General features: G+C 51.9%; 1 protein-coding gene and 1 long non-coding RNA gene across 11 annotated transcripts in view; one reads left to right on the top strand and one right to left on the bottom strand.

The window, feature by feature from the left end:
• The window catches only part of Ctbp2 (C-terminal binding protein 2), a 139,454-nt gene that overhangs the window by 8,557 nt on the left and 111,070 nt on the right, over positions 1–19,827 (bottom strand). For 6 of the 10 annotated variants that reach the window (XM_059265271.1, XM_059265264.1, XM_059265303.1 and 3 more), the window contains 3 exons: positions 6,870–7,024; positions 6,509–6,653; positions 2,050–2,256 (listed from right to left, as the gene is read on the bottom strand). In XM_059265271.1, the coding sequence (XP_059121254.1) occupies positions 2,050–2,256; positions 6,509–6,653; positions 6,870–7,024 (507 nt within the window). Of the gene's footprint in view, positions 1–2,049; positions 2,257–6,508; positions 6,654–6,869; positions 7,025–9,625; positions 9,648–9,783; positions 9,922–10,323; positions 10,457–19,827 lie in introns of those variants that run through there. The other 4 variants (XM_059265295.1, XM_059265257.1, XM_059265312.1 and 1 more) reach the window with 4 other exon arrangements.
• On the top strand, positions 12,355–19,047 carry LOC131912996 (uncharacterized). The gene is made up of 3 exons (XR_009379784.1): positions 12,355–12,469; positions 14,505–14,713; positions 18,615–19,047. It is a non-coding gene; the product is annotated as an uncharacterized LOC131912996 (long non-coding RNA).

Below are 19,827 nucleotides of genomic sequence, written 5' to 3'. Positions count from 1 at the left end.
GAGGCCACTCTGACAAAGACGGACAGCTGCAGTCTCCAAGTCATCCCCTCAATGTCACTTTGAGAACACAGCTGACCAGGAGGTGGACTAGCCACACGGTAGTGTGTGGCAGAGGGCCAAGCAGGACTGGACAGTGGAAGGGAAGTGTTGCGGTGACAGGGACTCGGTGACGTCCTTGAAACGTGGGATTTGAGGGGCCCTATCATGTGGCCTGTGCCCAAGAAGATAAATGAGTCTTCCTCATCCTCCCTTATACTGTGATCTGAAGCCTTCATAGTTCCAGGGCCTCCGAAGGTGGCAGGTGTGCCTGGGTCACCAAGCCAGATCTAAACATACTGTGCTGACTCAGCCATTCTCAGTGGGAGTATGTCTCATCAGCTCACACAAAAGTTTCACTGCCTTCTACTCTGACCCAGAGCACTCAGAAGACCGTCAACATCGCAGTCCCCACAGATGAAAACCCCAGGGCACGGGCCACACTTAAGACAAAAAAAAAAAAAAAAAAAAAAAACCCTCACTTTGGCAGTCCACACAGATAAGTGTGGCCCCTGTGTAAAGGTGACACGAGGTGAAATGTCCCAGTTTTTAATAAACAAGCACCCTTTTCCCCCCAATGCCATATATAAACCCTCATGTGCCAAATTCAAAACAAAAGCAAATACCGGTAGGCAAATATCTAGACAATTTTTATCAATATGGCAGGCAGGCTGCTTGAGAGACCTCTGCTCAGCCCCAGCTTCAGGTTCACTTGAGGCTCTGGGCAGCTCAAGGCAAACCTCCTGTCTGTCCACTACAGTTCTGGGGGGCCATGGAGACTGCAGCAGCCATGACTGCAGGGGAAGCCAGTGAAAGGGCTTGGGAAAGCTGAAAGACACCATTCAGTCAAACAACGTTCAAGCATGAAGCGCATGTGACTGGTGTATCTGAAGACCCTAGGGTGTGAGGGACTTCCGCCAGTTGGCTAGCAGCTCAGAGCCGCCCACAGGCTCCACAGCCCGATCAGAGACCATGGCAGGCCACAAGAAGGGCTTCTAAAAGGGACGGCAGCTTAAGAGCCACAGGAAGCACAGAGGGTACCAACAGAGAGTGCTCTAGTGTTCATACATGGTACCTGCATTTCTGAAGACCCCTGAAACACCACAGTGCCTTCCCCAGCATCTGATCACTTGAACTCAGACCCTGACTGACCCGGAGGCTGGGGGTGGGAGTGGGGGTGGGGAGTGAATCATGCTCTGCAGAAAGCTGAGCAACCCTGGGGTCATCCAGCAAATTCTCCCTCTTTTCAAACTGCCTCTCAGAAGCCCTAACCCCCAGCCAGCTCTGAGCTAAAAGTGATGCAAATTGGGAAACTTTCTGGAAGCCAGAATCTGAACTATCCCACGTGTTCCTCATGATGCCTTTCAGTCTCAAGAGGCAGTAACATGTATCCCTGCTCCCACTTCAAGCCCTAGTTACAGAAGCAGAAATGGAGGCAGTTATGGAGTTAGGAAGCGGTGACCACCAGCCTGTGGTCCTATTTGAGACCGCGTGGACGACAGCAGTGGCACAAGTCTATCCCCCATCGCTGCTTTAACTTTCCCTGGTCCCCTACCACACTGACTGGAGACTCCCAGGGCCTCGGCTCAAGTATCTCCATGGCAACAACCAGGTCCAGAAAGATCATGTGTTGTCCCATTCTCACAAGAGATTTCCAAGCCCACAGCCTGGTATTATTACCCTCAGGCTTGAATTTTTAAGTGACTTCATGTGACTGCTGGGGGGGTGTGCCATCTGTATTCAAGGACCTGTGACCCAGGGCTGCTGCTCAACCACCTGTTACACAAACTGTCCACCCAACCCTTTACCCTCTGCCTCAGGGAGACTGACCAAGCACACTCCTTTCCAGTGACAGTAGAGGGTGCCCTCCTGCTGTGTCACTGACCAGCAACATAGGCACATTCTTGTACAACAGCCCCAGATCTCATCTCTGGGCAAGTTCTCTTATAACTCTTGACCCCTGACCTCCTCCCCACCCCCATGTACCAAATCCATCTCAAGAGGTGCACATACCAAAGCCAATGAGGCCCAGGGTCTCCCCTCGGATCCGAGCAGCTCCCGAGGCAACCTCACGGATCTGTTCCACGCTCTGTACCCGTGTGCCTTCTCGTAGGGCTTGGTACAGCCATGTGTTCCGCCGATAGAGATTGAGGATGTGGCAGACGGTGGAATCGGCTGTCTCCTCTACTGCGGCAGACGGGATATTGCAAACAGCGATCCCTGAAAGGGCAATGGCCAGGCCCAGAGGTCAGCAAAGCCCCAGGATTCCCAGGCACCCTGCTTAGAAATGAAGAACTACTTACTCTGTACCCAGGGTCAAGTCAAGCGTTTGATAGGCTCGCTCTCACACTCGGGAGTCCTCACCACTAAACCCAAATCCAACATGGCTTTTAGGTTTAAGTCTTCGCTCACAGCCAGCCCAACTCCCCTTCTTTCCAGCCCTGGCCTGAGGCCCAAAGGAGCCCTGGAGCAGGCAGAAAGCCAGTGGGGGCTTGAGCCCCAGCTCTAGCCTGGCAGGACTGAAGGGTGGAGGCATCAGAAACCCAGACTCTTTTTCGAGGCTCCTTCTGGAGGTATCTGGGACAGAGACTGTTTGAGCCTTATGCACCCTCATGTAAACACCAACACCCTACTCACTAATTACCATTTACACACACAGCTCAAGGCAAACACTCGGACACACACCTCTAACCCTAACTCTGAAAGCTGGAGGTAGGAGGATCTTGATTTTAGAGCTATCCATGGTCCTAAAGCTCATGGTGTGTCAGATTCTGGCAAAAAACAGGAGGCAGCTAGGGGGACTTGCTAATGAGCCTTAGGCCTAAGGGCACCTCAGGTGGATCTTCAACTCCTCAGAGAAAAAAAACCTAAGCCCTTGGGAGGGGTGGAGCACTGGCTTCCCTTGAGCAGAGGGTATTGAGGAAGGGTAGTTAACTTTCCCTGCCACTCTTCAGGCCAAGGTCAAGATGTCATCATGGAGGGCCTAGTTATGAGGAGAATGCAGAGGCCCTGATGAGAATGTGGAGCCCTAGGCAGGCTCAAAAGTGGCCTGGACCTACCCGACAGGTAGTTTTCTAAGCAGTGGCACAGACATTTGGCCATCCTGTTGCTCAGGTCAAAAGGCTCCCTCTTGATCTACAGGTGTCATCTGGGCAGGTGCAGCTACTCAAGGTGGCCTTGGGTTCTGTGAGCTTTTCCAGACTGGGGAATAGGAAGAAAATCATCTAGACAGGAAGGAGATGACTGTCCCCTGAACCTCCTTAGATCTGTGGTATTATGTCTCACCCTGCTACCAGGGCTGCCCTGGGGTCCAATGATGAGCAAATGCCTCCCAGGAGAAGAGACAGCTCAGTGTGAAGGAAGGCAGGTAGGTCATCCCCGCAGCCTGCCTGCGGTGGGCTTGTCTGGACTACAGGCATTTGCTAAGGGACCTCGGCGATGAAAGCTATCTTCCTCATGAGGTGAAGGGCAGTGATCCTGCGAAACAGAGGGGCCTGCTCGTTTGGAATGACTCAGCACAGAGTCCCAGGCTATTCTTAGATTGCAGTGACATGTAAGAAACCTTGGGCACTAGGGACCATTTTCAGTCCTCTGAGAAAAAGCCCAGTGGAAGGTTAAGTGAGATTCTGGTGTGAGCCCAGCCGTGGCTCAGTGCTGTCATAGCTTAGGTGACCAGTGACAACCAGTGCAGGCAGGTCCCCATATGATAAAGGCATGCCCAGCGCTCCACAGAAAGAGGGAGACCAAGGCAGGATATTTGTTCAGCCCAAACTATAGTGTGGATGTGTAGCTTCTTGGCTCTAGCACCCATGTGGAGAGGCGGATCCCAAGCCTGGGAGCAAGTGTAGTTACAAATGGGAATTATTAATAACGGGACAAGAAGAGGAACCGTCTGTTGATCACTGAGGTGGGTCTTCTTGCAGACATGCCGAAGGGTTCTGAGGACATGTTCTCCCTGGAGAACCTTCGAGTGCTAATTCCCACATGGTTCTGATGTCCACAGAAAAAGACCATGGTTTTAAATGAAGATATGTAGGAGTCACTCGGTGGCTCCACATAGCAGAACACCCTTCTGAGGAGAGACCACGGGTAGTATGCATGTTCTCTGCAGCACCAGGGTCAAGAGTGGGTTTCTGACCTGTCCTGCCTGTAAGTGCTGCCTCTGCATTAAACCCCTGACAGGCCGCACCTATACTTCGAGGGCTCCATAAGACCCAGTTATCACTACCGGCTAGGCCCCCTGTCTAGTGCTCCCTTCCAGAACAGGGCACACATGCCACCTGCCACTCGTCTTACTACTCCAAGGGTCTGCTGGCTGACTGACAGGGGCCATCTATGGAGGAAAGTCCATTTCCCTAGATGTCTTCTGAGCACCCACCCCAATCACAGTGGACCATGAGAGTGACAGTGTGACACTCATGTCCCCTTTACACTTTTCAAAGCTCTGGGCCCCAGGACTATGGGGAAAGGCTCCTTTCTGGTTCTACACAGTCTGTTTCTTGGACTGGAGATGAGGGGCTGGCCATGGACAGAACTGGGGGGGGGGGCGTGGGGGGCAATGGACTAGAGAGCTGTGTGTCTTCCTGCACAGTCCCAACTCAGGGAATTCAGCTTTATTCCTGACACATACATGTCCTTTTTGGTTTGTTTTTTCTAAACAGGGTTTCTCTGTGTAACAGACCTGGCCTGGAATTCGCTTTGTAGATCATGCCTGCATTGAACTCAGAGATCCTCCTGCCTCTACCTCCCAGAGTGCTGGGATTAAAGGCATGCCCCACCACTGCCCGGCTCAGATACATATTTTTAAACATAAGCACACTTGCTCATGTCTTGGAAACTTCTTTCTGTTTTTCTTTTTTTTTAAAGTCAGTATCTCACTAAGTAGCTGAGGCTGGCCTTGAACTTGCTATGCAGACCAGGGTGGCCTCTGCCTCCCCCATGCTGGGATTAAAGGTGTACACCACCACATCTGGTAGTTTTTTTTTTGTTTTTTTTTTTTTAATTAAATTCAAGTATGTGGCCTCACACCAATCACACCAAGTTTCTTTGTTGCCAAAGAGGAGCTCAGCTGTAAACGGGAAATGCACATGGCTAGTCAGGCTGGGGACACAGGAAGCCGTCATTACCCAGGACTCTCGAGAAAAGCCTGGACTGAATATGACTGCTTCTCCTTTACCTGAGGTGTCTCCCATGTTACCCTGTGAGTCTGCTCCAACAAACAGACTGTGGGCACGGGCTGGTGCCTGCCACCCGGGTTCAGCTTCCTCTGCCCTTTTCTTACCCTCGGGTTCAGGGTAACTGCTGCCCTAAATGCAAAAGAACTAACAACTAAAGCAAGTGCCCACTCAGACTGTGAAGGGAAGCGGGATCAGGTCAGGGCTGGCCAGCATATCCCTCCCTGGGCCATGGACAGAGCTGCCAAGTCTAGCTTCAGGCCTGGTGCCGAGATGGCTGTGGGAGACACTGCACCCGCCTGGCTTTCCTGTCCTAGGAGTTCCAGGAGCCCTTGGGGTGAGGCAGCAGCAGGTGGCAGGCCGAGGCCCCACGACATGAGCATTAGCACAGCCAGGCTGCTGTGGCGGCCATCAGCACCTGGGTTTCCAGTTATTGTAAGTTATTTCAAATTTATGAGCCTCATGAATTAAGAGGTGACACCCTTCAGGAATAGACCAAATACTGTGACTCTGGGGCCTCTCCCAATGACCCCCGTAAGCCCAGGTTCAGTGTCTGGGGGCTCGGCTGACAGTGTACAGCAATTCTCATGGGGGTGGACAGGGAGTAGCCCCCTGTGCCATTCAGGTGCCCCACCTTCCTACTTGGCTTTCTACCTGCCTCCTATGGTTTTCTCTGGGAAGCCTCCTGGGCCTGGTGGCAGGCGATGGTCTGCTTGGTGTGCTCTGTGAGAGGAACTCACTAGAGCACAACTCTTCAAGATCTTCCAGCCCCTGAACCTGCTAGGAGCTGAGGCTGAGCAAAGATACAGCTGCATGGGAAATAGAAACTGTGGGGGCCCCAATTACTCAGGGTCAGAGAATCTGAGCTTGCTTTACCCAGCAGGGCAGTGTAAGGAGATGATTTGACAAGAGGTGTGATTACAAGGTGTTTGGGAGGGTCTACACTTGGCTATGCGGTGAGCTTTGATCTAGCAAGGGGGAGGTCTTTTGCCTCTCCCCCTTGGTATGGTATAAAAAGCCTTTTGAATAAACCTTCGGGGCTGTTGGGTACTGATGCAGGCCTCCCGAAGCTATCCTGTGTTCCTGTCTTTCTATCTGATACTTTCTTGTTATCCCTCTCTCCTCCTCTAGAAAAGGTGGGAAAGGTAGGAGCTAGACTCCCACAGCCTCCCACAGGAAACAAGACCACCTCAGGAACCAGCTGCTAGGACAACTGCCTGCCCTGCATTCTGCCTCCCGCCCCTTACCCTGTCCATTGAGCATGGCCCCCAGGCAGCCAGCAAGGCTCTCTGACTCACCGAGCTCACCAGCGGCCTTGATGTCCACGTTGTCATAGCCGCTGCCAATTCGCACGATCACTCTCAGGGCCTTGAACTTCTCCAGGTCTTCCCTGGTGAGGGTGATAGTGTGGTACATCATCGCACCCACAGCCTCATTCAACACCTGTGGGCAGGGACATGAGCCACGGGTCAGAGCCCCTGGGTACCCACAGAGATTTTGTTAGCAGAAATATAGGATGGCGACATGGCGGAGTAGGGGCCTGAGGGTGGCAGAGTGGACTAAGGGCATCAGGAATTCCAAACATGGCATTCCTGTGTATAATCTGCTTACTGACATCAGTTGGCCTGGAGGGATCAGGTGAGGTAGGCTGTAACCTACCTTCTCATGGATTTCCTGAGTGGACTGTGCGTCGCAGAAGGCCACAGTGGCCAGGTCCTTCAGGATGGGCATCTCCACAGTACAGTCTCTGCCATCCAGCAGTGCCACTAGGGGGCGGGGGTGCAGGGGGCCGTTCATGATCTGGGGGCGGATACCTGTAAGGAGAGAGGAAAAGTGTGGTGAGGAGACTGTGGGGAGGGTGCGAGGGGACATCTTGGGGTCAATGCCAAGGCAAGCACATCTTGACCTTTTCAGTGGTCAATGCCAAGGCAAGCAGAGAGCACTCAAGCCTGGTGGAGCCAACAGTGACGTCCAAGGCAGGACATGACACAGCTTTACCAGCTAATGGGGGTGGGGCGGGGTGGGGTTCCTAGACCACAGGTTCCTAGATCAAGGTTCTAGTATGAACTCAGTTGACTCTAAGACCCAGAAGGGCAACTGTGTAGCTCACTTTAAGTGTCCCATCAAGTAAAACTCTTGGCCAGTGAGATGGCTCGGTGGGTCAAGTCACCAGCCTCATGACCTCAGTTTGACCAACTCCCACACTGTAGAAGGAGAGAACCGACCCCTGCAAGTTGTCCTATGCTTTGCACATGGGAACAAACACATAGACATATACATAAGAAACGCAAAGGAAACCGGGCGGCGGTGGCGCACGCCTTTAATCCCAGCACTCGGGAGGTGGAGCCAGGCGGATCTCTGTGAGTTCGAGGCCAGCCTAGGCTACAGAGTGAGGTCCAGGAAAGGCACCAAAGCTACAGAGAAATCCTGTCTCGAAAAACCAAAAACCAACAAAACACTAGAGATGTGGAAAAGAAAACAGGCACCATTTAAAAATAAAAATAAAGGCAACATGAAGCTAATTGCAGCCTGATACCTCTAGATCAAACCCAAGGCCCCAAGACTGAGGCCACACAGCAGGCTCACTCACCCACAAAGGGCACAGGCCCACTGGCATGCCTCCCTGTGTGCACTGGGTCCCCAAACAAACAGGCCAGCATAAAATGAAACAGGAGCAAACGTGTAGGCGTCTTGTTCTGAAAGAACTTCTCAAAGAACTCCTAAAGCAAGCAGGCAGCTGTAGCACAAATTCTAATTGGTCTTATTAATAAAAACCCAGTGCCAGATATTGGGGTAAATGCTGAAAGATCAGAGAGACAAAGGAACAACAAGCCACAGCCCCATCTCACCTCACCAACTCCTCAGCCGAAAACGAAGAAGCTCCCCTCTCCTCCTGCCTTATATTCCTTTTTCCGCCCAGCCATTTCACTTCCTGTCTCAACCTCCCTAGTGCTGGGATTAAAGGCGTGTGTGCTTCCCAAGGACTGGAGGCAGAGGCATGAGATCCCAAGTGCTGGGATTAAAGGCGTGTGCCACCACTGCCTGGTCTCTATGGCTAACTAGTGGCTGGCTTTGCCCTCTTCAGACAAGCTTCGTTAGAGCAGACACAACATGTCACCACAGGCAGCCTAGCCCAGCACCTGTGAAGTGAAGGCTGGCTGTGCACAGAGGCTTGGAGAGCCAACACCCAAAAGGAACACAGCATAGTCATGCTGGCCAGCTTCCCATGGGGCCGATATGGAGATGGAAGAGGGATGGATGCCATCCCTATGGTACCCAAGTGCGTGTTCTCCGTTGAACTCTGCTGGTCCTCCAGGATGCAGCCCGGCTGGGGCACCTTTCCTCCCAACGGTCTATACAGCAGACTGGGCAGGTTTGGACACCCACAGCACAGCAGCACCTGATCCTTTGGGGTTGGTCACCTGTCTGGGAGCTCCTGCCTTTTGTTCTTCCCAGTCAGCCTCTCCCTCTTGACTGGAGTCATCAAAGTCTCATGCTCTGGACCCAGCTTTGGGGACACTACACCACCATGACACTGGGAAGGGGCAAGGTCTGTTTCCTTGTCATGGAGACAAAAATTGAAACTGGACAGCTTTCAGATAAGCACATAAAGTTTCCCAGCATCCTAAAGCCCCACACCATGTAGAGGGAGGGAGGTCTCTGGCCAGGAGTGCCGCCTTTCCCTCCTTAAGCTGAGGGGCTTGGGCGGTCCAGGCCATTATTTCAAGCTGAGAGTTGTCTTCTTCCTCCTAGGCAGTCTTTCTCTCTCACAGAGGCTGTCCACGGTGTGGTAGGATGTGGATGTCCCTCTTGCCAGGGGAACTCTCTCAGATCCTATAGGGAACACAGGGTGCAGGAACCATGTGACCTTTATGTGAGCATTATGTACCCAAAGCCTTGCCTTCAGGCCTCCACCTCTTGGCTGTAGAGCATTTCCTTGACCAATGATTGATGTGGAAGGGCCCAGCTCACTATGTGCTGTACCACTGCGGGGCTGGTGGTCCTGGATGCTATAAGAAGACAGGCTGAACAATTCATGGGAGCAAGCCAGCAAGTAGCATTCTTCTGTGGCTTTTGCCTCAGCTCCTGCCCTGGCTTCCCTCAGCAACAGACTGTGACCTCAGAGTTGTAAGCTGGAACAAACTCTTTCCTCCCCAAGTGGTTTATAGTTATGTTTCCTCACAGCAATAGAATCCCTAAGACAGCCCTCCCAACGAAAGCTCCTGGGCCGCCTTTGAACTAACCACTTGGTAGGGGCCTGGACACGTGGGATCCTCTTGTATCACACAGGCTCATGGAGCTAGCCACACACTGCAGTGAGAAGCTGAGGAAGGACATGCTTTCCTGAGAGCTGTGTCCATCTTCCTCCAGTACCCTCACCACCACTGCATGCGGGTGACATCCTCGCACCATACCTGCACAATCTCAGGACAGACAGTGAGCTCAGAGCAGAGAGAATGTTTCTGTCCCCGTCTTACAAGAACAAGCTGGGTTGAAAGGGAATCATGGACCATCTCAGCATGAACAGCAGCCAGATCCTCATGTTGAAGCATTCCCGGCGTGCACCTGTTACCTGCCTGAGACTCTGAAGCACATGGTAGGGTGCCTGAGTGGTCCCAGTTCTAAAATCCTCTCACATTGGCAACGGCAAGGTAGTGAACAAGTTACACCCCACATCCTCACTGGCCCATGGCTCAGATAACTAACAGGTTGGTCCTATGAGAAAACAAATGGCCTCAATATTCCCTGTCCTTAGTAGGTCCAGGTCACAGAAGGGGAAGTGAGGTGACAGTGATTATCCCACAGTTGCTCATGTGTTCATCCTGTCACTCAGCTACAGAGCACCATCTGCTAACCCAGATGAGCACTCAAGCTGAGGTATGTAAGGTTCTGACAATAACCCTGCCTTCATTTTACTAAGAAAGAGGGTAAAATGGCCAAATTCCAAGAACATGGGACGAGGGTATCAGTATCAGACACACAGTGTCACACCACACAGGTCACAACTCCTTCCCCAGTCTCCCAAGAAGCTTGGTTTTGGAAAGGGCTAGCAGGATGGTTCATTTTGCCACACCAGAAGTTCAGGTATTAATTAAGTAGTAACTTACCCCACCTTGCCAGGGAAGACAGTGCCAGGAACAAGCCAGAGCTTTAGAGCCATCCAGTACATCTGGAGCGGCTGAGAGCCACCATCTAAGATGTCCATCCACGGTACTGGAGCATGTTATCTGTTACCCGGGTAACAGACTCCAGGTTGCCTAGTGATCAGTTCTCTCCCTGACAAGGTGTCCTTTTTCTTTGGTGAATCCCATCCTTTGTTCTTTCCCTCAGCTGAGGTGGGTCCACAACACCCTGAGGACACCTGGCCAAGGCCTGAGGTATGACTCCCAGTGGGGAAACCTCTGATATCAAGGCAAAAGGGAGGAGCAGAGGCAATAGAGACCTGTTGGCTAGGGAAGGATGCTGAACGGGGGTGGCAGGGTCGGTGGCAGTGACAGCATGAAACCTGGCATAGAGTGGCTGAGGAGCAGCGCTACCAGGAGCCACCTGACCCAGGGTATGAGGAGGGCTGGGAACCTGCCCACGGCATATCGGGGAACACAAAATCAGAGGTAGAGAGCCCCGATGATCTCAATACAGAGTCAGCTTCCGGCAGACCTCCTTCCCACCTCTTTCAACAGGCTTGAAGAATGTATCATTTTAACAGATTAGGGTGCCAGGGGCACATCTCAGTGTAAAGCACATTTACATTAATATGACACATATGACCCTCAGAGGCTGGGATCAGTCTTCAGGATGGCCCCTGGCCTGGAGCCGTGGCTCATTTCTTCAACAGGGGAATTTGAGGGAAGGAAGCTCAAGGCATAGTACTTACGGAGGTGCCCTTCCAAAATCGGAGTTTAGGATAGATACGCTCACAGCTTTTCCACATAGCCAAACTCTAAGACTGACAGGGACCTGGTGATGCAGCCATCATTCCCAGCCTCCCACATACTGGAGACACATCCGATGACAAGGTGTTCAGTGACTATGCAACACGATGATGTGTCCCTCTACCCCTCTCCATAGACTTTTTCTACCTGGCAACGATTAGGCTTCTTATGGGAATGGAGGCAGTATCCCACTGCTGAAAGCCTACCCAGCATTATAGGTGGGGTAGAGAACTCAAGTCAGTTCCCCTGGAGTGAATTCCTAGCTGGCTCCAGGATTGCCTCTATACAACATGGAACTTGCTCATCTATCTGTCTGGACCATGGCGCTGCAGGTCCCTGGGTATAATATAGCTTGGAGAGGAAGCTGCCCCCAGGAACATTAGGTTAGAGAACGTCAAGTACAACCCCAAGCTAAGTGGTTCAGATTTGTGCCAGCCACCCCGGTAATGGCAGGTTCAAGGGCCTTGTAGACCTCCAGTGACCTCTAGACCTCTATCTAGAGAGACGTGGGTAACTTTCTGGCCAACCAGCTTCTGGGCCACTGTAGCTGGAAAAAGCACTGTACGATACTGCATGTCCAAAAACACACGATCTCATCCAACATACAGAGCTATGAGCAGACCCGCCATCCACTCCCTTAAAGTATAAGGATGTTATGGATACATTATAGTGTAAAGCTCATTTACATTAACATGACACATGGATGACCCCCCCCCCCCCCAGGACTTCCCTCCTCAGGGCTTTGAGGACAGAAAGGCTGGAGTTATCTCCTGGCTCGGGATCTGCCCCATAGCTGTCATGCTTCCCAAAGTAGCATTACCAGGAAGGACATGTGGTGATCCTGTCCCACAGCCTTGCCCTGTCTTTCTGAGGCCCACTTTCCATTTTCTTGAATACTGTATGAGTAAAGGTGAAGAAAGAAAGGAACCCATTTCGAAAATGTGGTCTGGATCTGTTTCTATTGCTTGCAGATTGAGAACCGACCTGCAGGGGATGGAGGGACGGGGCTCAGTGGTTAAAAGGACCTGGGCTCCATTCCTGACCCCCACATGGTGATGTCAACCATCACTTTAGGTCTAGGAGCTGTGGCGTCCTCTTGAGGCCCCTACGGGCACTGCCTGCACCCAATGTATATACATATATACATGCAAGCAAAAATGCCCATATACATAAAAAAATAAATAAGAACCTAAATGCCTTTGGATTCCCAAGCTGGCAATGTACTCTGAAGTTCTGACACCTTATACTGGCCACACTGGGATCAGGAGACAGAGACCAGGAAGGAGCTCATGGATGGCACCCAGACAAAGCCTCTTTTACGCTGAGGTTAGTTTGCTAGAACTCTCTAGATGTTCTCCATCAGCTGTCCTGACTTTCTGGGTTGCATCATATGGCCACCTGCAGACCACTGATTTTAAATTAACCTGCTGGGCTGCAAAACCTAAGGGATATACCAGGAATGGCAAGGTCAAGGCGGTCAAACAGCCCCTATAGAGATTCCAAGATGAAAGCGTGTCATCCATGGACTGCTGTGTGCCTAGCAAGAAGCCAAGTCTGTAAATGATTCATTAGTAGCTCTGAGACCCATGAGATAATTGGGGAAGCCACTGAGTCTATGGGTAGCTCCCAGCCTTACCCATAGGAACATGAAACCTAGAAAATGGAGCCAGTGATGCCGACCCAGGAGCTGCTACTACCTGCAAGGTAAACCCCTCATGGGGCCCACTGGAGTCTCCCTAGTGTTGTAAGACAAGCCTCCCCTTCGGGATGGACTTCTCCCTATTATATATACGGCCACTTTTCAGTAGGACCTAACCCTCTTGGCTGGACACAATTTCTAGAAAGTCAGGTGGAAAACCAGAACTGAGATGTGATGTGATGTGATGTGATGTGATGTGGTGTGTGTGTGTGTGTGTGTGTGTGTGTGTGTGTGTGTGTGTGTGTGTGTTTGTGTTTACCAGAGGCTTGGGCTTCACAATGCAAACCCCAAATTGAGGCTCAGCCTTAAAGCACCCCAGTATATGACTATGAGGAGAGGAAGCTGCGTCTCTCGTTCTGCCAATACACTGAAGCACATGCAGAATGGTTTCCAACCTGCCAGTGTGGGGATACACACACAGCAGCCAACAGCAGCCCGCTCCCTGCTGGGAAGCCCGGGAGAAACTCAGCCATTCAGATGGGACATCTTTCTAAGAGTCACCACTTTATGTCACACCATCTGAAAGGTCAGAAAACACCACTTTGATCAGAAACCTCAGCTTTTGTTGGTACAACTCTGAGCTCACAGGCCTTGGGGATTCAGTGCCCCTCAGCACCAGGGTACACCACACCAGGGCCTGCTGAAATCTCCCTGCCAGGCACTGGTGACCTTGACCTACTCTTGTAATGTGGAAAGGAGCCTGAAGGTCATTTACCCACGACGTAAACAAGATGACCTGGAATGAAGCAGGGCCCTGTGGGGCCACCAACACTAGCAAGGGCCACCAACACAAGTGTAAGGCACCACCCAGCTGCACAGAGGGGTAGTGGCTTATTTAGAAGATCCCATAATCCTTCAAACCTGAGGGCTAAGCTGTGCCAGATTCTGAGAAGAGCGTACCATAAAATGCCTAGGATGAAGAGCCACTGGCTGAAAGGTTACTATTATTTCTAGAATGATCTACTAGGGAGCAAAAACTAACAGATGCACCCCGGAAGGGCAAGGGCCCATGGTAGGCCCCATGAACAGGCAAAGATGGTTGAGAAAGGGCTGGCCCACTGTTACGGCATACGCCTCGAGGAGCTAGCTTGTCACCAGGCCCTCTGAACTCAGGAGCTAGAGTGCTCTCTAGGTGAGACTCAGGGCGGGCCATGAGATGCTGAGCTAAGCAGGTTGGTTTGCTTAACACACCTTGTATTTTAGAGGGTTACAGATCAAGTGAGAATCATCTAGGCCCCCATGATCACCCACCAGGTGCGCACAGATTGCTGCTCCAAATGCCTGGGCCATGGCCATGGGGCCCTGCAGGCTTCCTGTGTGACTGCTGCTAACCCAGCGTTGTGTGTGTTTGGGTGTGGTGCCGTCCAGAGTGAAAGGGGAGAGCCCTACACTGTGTGGAAACATCGTTGTTTCCAGTTCAGTAACAGGAAAGCAAACTTAGACTACCCTGCTACCCCAAAGAGGCCAGCATCTGCCATTACTTCAACTGGCTCCACCCAGAACCCGAGACAGACATCTCTGCAGCTTGTCCAGAGAAAACTTTCTCTTTCCACGACAGCACGGCTTGTGTGATTTGGGGACTGGGCTTCTGTCACCTGCCAGTCTCCGGCAGCTCTTGGTGCTCCAAAATGAAATGTCTCCTAACCAATTCCTTGTCTCGAGAATCCAGCCAGTACAAAGCACATCTCTGCTGACCTCAGACTTGAAGTGGGTCCCTGAAGAACATTACCAGAAGCTGACCAGGAAGGACGTGTCCTAAAGCACAGCCAAGGGCACAGCCTCCGCTGCAGTTTTTGCTAAGATGGGTTGCATGTCCTATTTGGCACCACGGACAGAAGACAGGCCGGAAGGGTGAAGTCCCGGGCTTGTGGGTAAGTGTGAGGGTGTATTAGTTCCTCAAGTGATGGACCTTTCCGCTTCCCAGTGTGGCACCCAGGTCCCTGGAGACCCCCTCATCTGTCTTCTGGAAGGAACCTTTATCTATAAGACTACTTCAATCAGTTGGCTTCTCTGGGGGGAGGAACACCAGTCTCTTCCTGCAACCTTGCTCTGAGAGCGCATCACCGGCCCTCACCTGTGCTGCCTCAGCCTCTTGCGCATGTGGCTGACACCTGAGCTCAGCCGCAGAGTAAAATCTCAGGACTTGGCCAGGAAGAAACTTAAAATCTTAAAGGACAAACCTCAAGTTAGAAGGGGGTGCTCCCCGTTAACTAGCTACCAGAACTCGGTGAACTTCCTGTTCAAGGCTTAGGATTCCGCAGCCTCCCCAGGCACTAAGTCAACCCTGGTCCTGCTGACTGACTCACTTTGCCTTCTCGGCGGCTGTGACTCCTGTGAGGTCAAGCTATGGATATCCAGGCTGTATTTCTCAAGGGGTCGTGGCTACCCATAGCCTTTAAATTAAGGCCTGACTGCCAAGGTTATGGGTTGGGAGAGCGAAACATGCTGGAAAGACCATGGAGAGTGACTCCCTCCACTGTGCAGCCGGGGTGGAGAGGAAAAGGCAGCTATACGTAGCTCTAGGGTCCCCAGGATCGGTCTCTCTCCTGAGGCACAGCCCCTATCCCCCCATGTGAAGCACATTCAGTGCTGTGGGAATTAGGCCGCTTACAGAGTATACTTTCCAGACCTGGGGACTGGCTTAAATGTAGAATAGTAAGCCCCGTCTCTAGCCACTTTCCCATTACTGGCTTTCAATATACATTAAAAACGACAACAACAACAACAACAAATCCCTTTTGATTTTTGAGACAGGGTCTCACTACGCAATCCAGGCTAGCCTGGAACTTGCTATGTAGCTCAAGTTGACCTCAAACTCCAGAGTGCTATGACTATAGACACATGCATCCACCCCCAGTGCCTCAAAATTTTAGCGAAGAAATGAAATCACACATCCACAAGCCGGATGGAATACACATGAAACAGTGGTCCTGTACTGTCTACATGGTCACAACTGTGGAATCAAGGCAGCCTTACGAGTCCCCGTTGAGGCCTATGCAGGTTACAGGAGCCGCCCGGCACCGCTCTTAAATCCTGCATCACTGATGCCTAAAGCAGGTTCTGATTTTCCAACACACAAAGTGAGGCCAAGGAATATGCTGATTCTCAAGGTCACAGAAGGGCTTGACTCAGTTCTACCTGACGACTCTAGAGCTTGAAGGAGAAGGTGGGGCTCCCAGTGGTGTAAAGGGGACTGGCTGGCCCACAACCACCATGCATAGGCACTCTAACAGTGACCTAAACACCAGGCCAGGCCAGGGATACAGCCAAGAAAACACATCAAGCCTTCTAGAAAGAATGCCCAAAGCACCTCCTCCATTGCTACCTTAGTGGGATGATTGATCTTCAGATTCCGCAGCCCTCACTGAACAGACCCACCCATCAACCAAAGACATGATCTGCAGACACCTCTGTCAAGAACTGCACGGGGCCAAGGATCTCAGCAGGCAGGGTTGGTTCCTCTCTCCAGCGGGGTCTTAGGCTTTGAGGCCTAAGAAAAAAACTACCGTGATAGTAACTGTCACCCAATGTAGCACCAAGGAAGAGAAAAACTCCAAATTCCCTTTGATTTTTACAAGGCCTCTGAGACCCACGCCTGAGGTTTGGTGGCTAGTCACCAGAGACCTCAGAACCATAGTCCAGATCACTCTTCACAGTGGCCTGCGACTTAACATGTACTGATGGACAATGCCAGGTAAGACATCCCCTGGCTCGGATGTAAAAACAGAATCCCACAAATCTGTGTGTGACTTTCTCTGCAGGAACAGCCTTGAGGTGACCTGCGGCTGGTATCTCAGATGCCCTGAGCTTTGCATACACTACTAGCCCACGGGCCAGACAAGGTGTGATGAAACCCCGAGATAGCAAGGGACTCTTGGGCTTCTGCCAAGGCTCTGACTCAGAAGGAACATCCTCCCACAAAGCCTCAGGCAGAGAGAGAAGTCAGGGACCACACTTCAGCCATAATGAGCAAGGTCAGGAGGGCCCACTCTGGGGCGCCCACAGCCACTCTCCAGCAGCCTAGGTAGGGTGCCCTTCCAGCCAGTAACTGGATGACAAAGAAGGGTTCCAGAGGACAGAATCCAAAGTGAGTACCTGTCAATCAAAGCTCCCTGTGTATTTCTGCTATTAATTCCCCGTGGCATGTGAGGTGTTTACTGCCCATCTGTTTCTTCTACTTTCAATCAGGCCAGGGACGAAAGATCTTTTCCACCTGCCTCCGACACACTAGCTGAGTTTTCCAGAGAAATAGTAGCCTGGAACATGTCTCCCAAGACACCTCTCTCTCCTTTCCCGTCACGAGACTCATTTACCAGATTTTGATGAATGCGAACCGTGCACAGGCCAGCAAAGTAGGAAACCACTCTTGCAAGCTAGAGACCCACTGATGGAGAGAACCACGCACTTCTGCAGAGGCCAGGGCAGAGCAACACGGGAGAACAAACAGCATTGCTGAGAACTGCAGGCAGGAACCACAGATACCTTCCCCTGAGTATGGCCCATGTCCTGTTGTGTGGCCCCAGAGAGAAACCTGGCTGGTTCAGAGGCACATCCTTCCTGGCCTTAAAAGAAACATAAGGACACAAAATTCCAACCTCCCACGTCGCCCATGCTAGAACCTGGTGGCTTTGCTCTGGTCTTCAGCTATTGCCTTGCAGAACTGGATGCTTATAAGGTGGTGCATCCTGACAGGGTGTGAGCAGTTGTTAAATGCTAACGAAACCTGTGCCCATGGCAACAGAGAATGCCAGAGATTAGACACAATGGAAGGCTAGAACAGGAAAGAAACCTGCCTGAGGAACGTGGAAGTGGACAGGAGCTGCACAGGAACCTGCAGAGCCCACGCGTGGTCCCTGGACGTCAGAGGCCCAGCTCACCCCGATGTCCAGGTCATCTGAGACAGCTTTCACCATGCGGTCCTAATTGGTCTGGAACGAGGTAGCCCGTGCTAGACCAGAACTTGTGGCGATACTTCTGCCTCCCAAGTGAAGGGCTGCAGAGGCCTGAGCCTTCATCATGCTCAGACTCTCCTTCTGTAGGCTGAGAGCACCTACTGTGCTCAAGCACCCGGGGTCCCCCTGCCCACCCGGCACAGGGGCTTCAACACGAGCTAGGGGACAGAGGGGGGAGGATGTGCCAGTTTCTTTTGGCTCTTGCAGGGCCTTTTGTACAGAAACCAGGAGGCAGCAGCAACTGGGATGGCACAGGCCTGGGTGTCCCTGGGTGCCCCAGGCGCTCACCTCACAAAGGCACAGTGAGAGGAGGCACGGCTGACTGATGCCCGAGGACTAGGGTTGTCTGTGGGCACTCTGTGTCCATTGCAATCAAGCCGCTCATCCCTGGGCGTGGAACACATGCTACTACCCTGTCCCTCCAAAGGGGGCTGGGGCCTGGCAGACCTGACTCGGCACTCTCTCCACACCACCAGGGCCAAATGCCCAGAAGCACAGACGTTACTGTCATGTTGAAGCTAAGGCAGCCCCTGGGGTCAACAGAAGAGGGAAGAGGCCCCCCCCCCCCCCCCGTCTGCTCCACTTTCTTCATTCTGCGTGGGGTTTTCAGGCTCACAAAGAAGGGGACTCTTGAGGACCCTCCTGCAGGCTCTCCATCTGTGAGGCCAGCAGGCTGACTCTCCCAAGTGTGGCAGCTGGTCAGGGTCCCCAACCCCCTCCTCTCCAAAGTCACTTTTTCTATGTATTCTAGGTTCAAATCCCCACACAGAAGGAAACACCAGAACGTACCAAGTAACATTTATCTCTCTATATATTAAAGGTTTCTGACAGGACAGTCCCCAAGCAGGGAGGCCAGCTTTGAACGGGATAGATACAGGAAAATGGACCACAGAACTCGGCACTCCATTCTCCAGACAAGAGTTCCTACTGTCCATTCCGGCGTGGATGTGGGGAACTAAAGAGGGAGCAGCCACTCTCCAGGGCCCAAAACTACATGGAAGAGCTGAGCAACTTCATTTGGAATGAAGCTTTGATGAGCCTGAATGAAAATGATAAAGACAATAAAAATATGGGCAGCTGCTGGAACACAAGGAAGGCCAAGGAGGCAACAGGACCCGAGAGGTGACAAGAAAGTAAACTCAACCCTAGAGACACCAACTCGTTAGCTAGGCGGTCAAGAGGACACAACAGGGTCATTCAGAAAAAGCTCCCTAGCTATAAAAGCTCTCGGGTCCGGTCCTCAGTGCAACGAGTCTTTTTTTTTTTTTTTTTGGTTTTTCGAGACAGGGTTTCTCTGTGTAGCTTTGCGCCTTTCCTGGAACTCACTTGGTAGCCCAGGCTGGCCTCGAACTCACAGAGATCCGCCTGGCTCTGCCTCCCGAGTGCTGGGATTAAAGGCGTGCGCCACCACCGCCCGGCGCAACGAGTCTTTTAAGTGTTCCCTCCTTCATTAAATGCTACGAAGCTCCCAGAAGAACCTTCCACTTCTCCTTGTGTTCAAGCTCACCGGGAGTGGTCTCGTGTTCTAGCCTGGTTCCCCAGTTTCCTGTTTTTTCTCCCCTTTGTCCATTTAATCTCGTCGTCGTCCTGTTACAGTTGCTGACAGCTTGGCCCTGGTCCTCCAGGGACCAAAGAACAGCTTGCATGCCATTTAATCAAAGGAGAATGCTCTTCACTGTGAGGATGAAATTCCCCAACTCATACAGAGGAAAGAGTTTGGTCACGTGGTCAGAGCAGCTCAGGGTCAAGTGCAGCCCTAACTCAGACAGGAACAGGCCAAGCACTCAGCAGAGGTCTACAGAGTCACACATAGAGGTCCTTCTTGGGCTTGTTCTATCTAGAGTAGTGAGTGGGTACAAGCCAGAACTTTGGAACTTCCAGGAGGTCATCTCCAGCATCCTTACAAACCAAAGAGCCCAACCTCAGAGCATGCAGAAAGCACTTCAAAGAAAGACATCTGAGGGAATCACGGGGGCCCTGTGGGAGCAATCCCCATCCTCATTTCTAATCACATCATGTGTTCACATGGCATT

This window comes from Peromyscus eremicus, chromosome 1, assembly GCF_949786415.1.
Source record: "Peromyscus eremicus chromosome 1, PerEre_H2_v1, whole genome shotgun sequence".
NCBI classification, from domain to species: domain Eukaryota; kingdom Metazoa; phylum Chordata; class Mammalia; order Rodentia; family Cricetidae; genus Peromyscus; species Peromyscus eremicus.
The sequence above is the reverse complement of the archived record's forward strand: the minus strand, read 5'-3'. Positions and strand labels throughout refer to the sequence as shown.